Here is a 4,908-nt window from a genome sequence, read left to right as displayed (position 1 = left end):
TCACCAGCCTCTCTCTCGCTTTCCCTTTCCGAATGTGTTTTTTTCCTTTGACCACCTATAGAGAGAGTAGACATCTTTTGCTTAAAAAAATAACCTTTTCCAAATAGTGTTTCAATTCTTTCTCTCTCTCTTTCTCAACTGTTTTCTTGATCAGCTTTACCAGCCACAAGTTCCTCATGAAAGTAAAATTCATATACTTGGATGTCCTACCTTTTTAGTGCATTTGCACAAAAGTTTTAAAATTCTAGTAAATTCATGCTAATGAATCTAGGTTGTTAGAGAAACAAGTTAAAAACACTGATTTTATTTATTTATTTATTTTAATCTTTTTTTTTTTTTTCCTGCCCTTCCTATCTCAAAATCACCTTGCTCTCTCCATGTCCAGGTCCCCAAGGCAGTCCTATGAGGAAGAGGACAGTGGGCTGAGGGAAGCTGAGGTCAAGATGGAGCAGGTCCAGCTGGATCAGGAGAGCCCAGAAGAGGTCAACCAGGAGGAGAATGAGGAGCTGAGGCAGAAGCAGCTGGAGACAGAGAAGTATGGGCAGCTGTGTGAGGAAGAGCATGGCCAAGAGCAACAGCAGCAGCAGGAGGAGGAGAAAGAGGAGGAGCAGCTGCAGGAGGTCAGATCTGAAACAATGTAGTAGAGTTGCATCTCAGTGTCAGGAAGTCCAAGTAGGCTGTCATTTCCATCCTTGCCTAGACTAGGGAAATGTGAGCTGGTGTAACTGTTGATGAGGCACATGGGGGATGGGACGGGACATCCTAATGCAGATGTGCTACACTAGGTCAATAAGGGACTGTTATGCGATAACTTGTTCAAGGAAGTTACTGGGATGTGACATCACTGCAAACTGCCCTTTCCTAAGGTAGTACATCTACTGTGGTGGCTTGCAGTGGAGTAGCTATATATGTAAAAGCACTGGCTGCATATGGTCTAAGTGTGGTACTATTTTCATTTTGGCTGGAACCCCACCAAAATCAGCTGCTGCATATACCCATGAGCTAGTTTCCACTAAGATACCTACTCATGAGGTAGTTCTTCCATATTGAATTACCTTTTCTCCTTGTGGGACAACTACTTGGCTCTTAAAGGGGGCTCTCTTTTCTCCCTACACCCTGGAGAACCTTGGCCTGATCTATTTGTCGATCTGGCTTTGTGGTCTAGCTTTGCTGCCTCCCAACCTTAAGTATATTTGTGTACAGTTCCAGGTAAGGGGTGGTTTCTGGTAAACAAGGGAGACTATGTTGGAACTTGTTCTGTGTGGGTACCTGTTTGCAATGCTTCATTTTTAAGTGCTGCTTGTTTATGGTGGACTGTGATGCCATGTTTTATGGGATTCTTTTATATTAGAAGGCTGGTATAGTTTTGTATCCCTCCCAGATAGATGCGATTCCTTCCCGCTACCAGCCTTGGAGTGAGGAATAAGTTTTCCTCCTTCATAAGGGTTGGGAGAAAATACTTGCAAGGTCTCCTTGCCAGTTCATTTTGTGTGAACTTGCACCTGTAAAAATCCTGACCTTTTTAAAAACAAAATCCGGGAAACTGATTTAGCTTTGTAGTACAGTGTGCGAATGCTCAAAGCATCTTTGTGTAAGCTTTCACTTTGCATGCTAGATTAGTAGGGAGAATAAATTTTGTTGCAAGAATCATTTTAACCATCTCTCTGCATTCAGGATAAGAAGAGGAGGAGAAATGAAGAGGAAAATACTCCAGAAAAACGTCCAAAAGCCCCAAGCCCCTGCAGTTTTGAAGAGGATGAAGAATGTTCTGGTCAATCTCCACCAAGTTCGACAAAGGTGTGTGCTGGATGCAATCATGAGTATATAAAATATGGACTATTATGCATACTTAACATCATCCTTTTTTTCACCTTCATGCTTAGAGCTTCAGAAATGTGGAATTTATTTCTCAGTTTTTCTATAGCCGCCTTATGTGACCTTGAGTCAGTCATGTAATTTCTCCACCTTAGTTTCTTTATCTACAAAATGGAGATGCTGCTTTTCTCCCATCCTGTTTGCTGCGTTTTACTTATTGTAATCTCTTTAGCATAGGAAATGCCCTTCACTCTATACATGTTCAGGCCCTGGCAAAATAACGTTCTGTCCATAAAGAATGAAGTTTTTCTTTATAGAAGATGATGATTGCAATTAAGTGGATAATCCCATTTATACAAATGGGTGGAAAATGGAGTTTCCATTCCATGAAAAATCCTAGCACTTTAACATTTGCTGTCATGCCAAATTGGAGCTGTGTCCATTTAGTTGCGGTGGGGAGGAGGAGGGAACTGCTGAAAAACTGTTTCAAGGTCCCTGAAACATGTAGTCCATTTTATTTTGACCTCGCTGTTAAAATAGTGAGAACAAAGTGAGTCAGTTTTTTTTCACATTGATAGGAAGAGTCAACATGTTCCATGGCAATGTTTGCGTAGTTTAAAAAACAAAAAACAAACCCAGCATATTCCTGTGAAACCTTTGTATTTTGATAACATTAACTTATCTGATGGAAACCTGCTTTTGCATTTTCAATTAGTTCTTCATTTTCCCCCCCCCCCCCCATATGTACACATAGACCATCAAGTCATCTCTTGTATTATGCCAGTTTACTATTGTGTGATCCCTAGTGCAGATATAAGGTTGGGGTATGGGGGAGTGGTGGTGGGATTTTTTCATCCTTTGCAAGCATTGACCTTGTTGACCATAGTCCAGAATGGGGGATAACAAGTGTGTAGAGTGCCATCCTATTTCAAGATGAGGCTGGACAGACACCTTGCTGGGAATCATTTGATCTTGGTAGTATTCCTGCCCAGAGCAGGGGGGTTGGACTCTGATCTTTTGAGGTCCCTTCCAGCCTTTAATTTTTATGACTTCACCTTTTGGGTGATGATGAGAATTTGGGGTGGTCCATTAACCACCTACTGATATTGTGCTCTGTACATGAGTCATTCGTGCTTAGCATTTCATGATTACTTCCTATTTATTATGTTTATCAAACTTCCTGGAAGGGGTGAGTTTCATAATCTTTAACTGTCAGACATGGTACCCAAAATGGAATGCAGAGAAAGCTTCTGTTCTTTATATAGAAAAGATTAAAAATAGCTTTATTGCTCTGGAGGGGCTCAGTTATTTGGATTGTGGTTGCAATGTATGCTGCTCATGATAAGCTGTGAGGTTGTGATGATCAAAGAGAAATATCCTCACTGTGCTGAGAGAAGGAAATGGGTAGCAAAAGCAGAGCGCTTATAATTGGAAGCAGAGTAGAGCCTGCACCAAGTGTTTCTGGAAGCTGCTCTACCATTTTGCAGAAACACTTGCACCTTGAGCTTTCACAGGGAGCTGCTGCTGTGAATATTTCAGTAAAGAAGTGATTGGATATGTAGTCTTTCTAAAGAGGTCTTTATGGTGGTGATGGAAGGTTATCAGTAGGAGGCTGAATCTTTGTCTAAAAGCAAAGAAATCTTCCTTGGAGAGAGCTGGGATACTTCTATGGAGCTATCCAGCTGGAATAGTGACTCTTTGGATAAATATTCCTGCGGACTAAACCACAGTATTCATTTTTGGAGTGAGACAGTGAAGAGGTGGTAGAGATTTTTTTATGGATAGGTGCAGAGGCCTTGGGTGAATGGAGTCATAGCGTTCTGGGACTCAAAAGGATTTGATAGCCAGGAAAGGCTGGAATGTGATGAAAGAGAGAGAGGAGGGAGAAGAACCCAAAGCAAAAAGGGTGGAAGAATAGCTGCAGGCGTGAAGTTGACAGCCAAAGAAGGAAAGCCAGACCAGGTGAAGCTGTTTTGCCTCAGATTTCTGTTGTGGCCATGTTCCAGGAGGTCAGGCCAAGATGCTCATGGTCCCTTTCTGCTCTTTTTTTTTTTTTTTTTTTTAATGCCGGATGAATTGCAGAACTTGTGTAGTGTGAAGGCATGAGTCTGGGGGAGGCTTGGTGTTGAGGAGTAGGTAAGTGAGCAGTGCAGAGTCTAATGAAAGCTGACGGGTGCCACACTGAAATGCAATGTCTGTAGTTCATTCTTGTAGTAGCTCTCTTTAAATATGGGCTGGGGCTTGATGCATTACCTGGTGGTGGGGTGGGGAGGGCAAAAAGAGCCATTTGTCCCCGGATAGCACCTGTCCCAAAAATAACAAAATCACTTTCATGGAATTGGGTGAGAACTGGTAGTATTTCACAGAAGTGGTGATGATGAGGTATGGGTGGTGATTTGCCTTAAGTACCAATTTAGCTGCTGCTTGAGCTGGGAATTGAATTTGAGGGCCTGATGCTGCCCTGTCCCTCCTAGCCTTGTACATCTTTTACCATTCCAAATGGGTAAGTGTAGTATACAGTACCACTTGCTACCTGTGCTCCAGTTGCTCAGATGTCATCAGCTATACAAGAACATGGCAGACCCCCATAGTGTGGTACGTGCAGTTCTGATGCCACTCCTTCAGCTTGTTGGTGGTGGTTTCCACAGGCTGAGCTCATAAGGGAAGAAGCTTCCAGAGCAGGAAGTGGGCCCAGTACAAACTGCTCAGCAAGAGTTACATTTTAGAAGGAATGCGCCACACAAGCATTCTGTAAAAGCAGAGAAGTCATCCTAATAAATCTTAGCTGAGCATGGGTACAAACACCCCCTTCTAACCTCTCACATATTTCTACCCATTAAACCAGTCCTCCTGGTGACTGTCTGTCTTGTCAGATCCTTCATTGCTTGGTTAAAATTAGCATTGACCTCTGAAAGCATTTAAAAATTCTTCTGCTTTGCAGCATTTAGTTCTGGTCTCCCTCTGTGGTAGCTTCCTGAAGCATATGTAGGTGTGCACTGGCTGAACCTCTGCTGGTCAAGTTGCTATTGCATTCCTGGTTTTGCAGAACTCATTAAATACACTGTGTATTCATACTGGTGCAGCTTGCATTCC

At 42.5% G+C, this 4,908-nt stretch overlaps 1 protein-coding gene across 2 annotated transcripts in view; it reads left to right on the top strand.

Moving 5' to 3' along the window:
- The window catches only part of LSP1 (lymphocyte specific protein 1), an 83,890-nt gene that overhangs the window by 61,865 nt on the left and 17,117 nt on the right, over positions 1 to 4,908 (top strand). For both annotated transcript variants that reach the window (XM_006033651.3, XM_006033652.3), the window contains exons 4-5: positions 386 to 620; positions 1,675 to 1,797. In XM_006033651.3, the coding sequence (XP_006033713.1) occupies positions 386 to 620; positions 1,675 to 1,797 (358 nt within the window). The remainder of the gene's footprint in view (positions 1 to 385; positions 621 to 1,674; positions 1,798 to 4,908) is intronic.

Source organism: Alligator sinensis, unplaced genomic scaffold (genome assembly GCF_000455745.1).
Source record: "Alligator sinensis unplaced genomic scaffold, ASM45574v1 scaffold1299_1, whole genome shotgun sequence".
Taxonomy (NCBI): domain Eukaryota; kingdom Metazoa; phylum Chordata; order Crocodylia; family Alligatoridae; genus Alligator; species Alligator sinensis.
The sequence above is the reverse complement of the archived record's forward strand: the minus strand, read 5'-3'. Positions and strand labels throughout refer to the sequence as shown.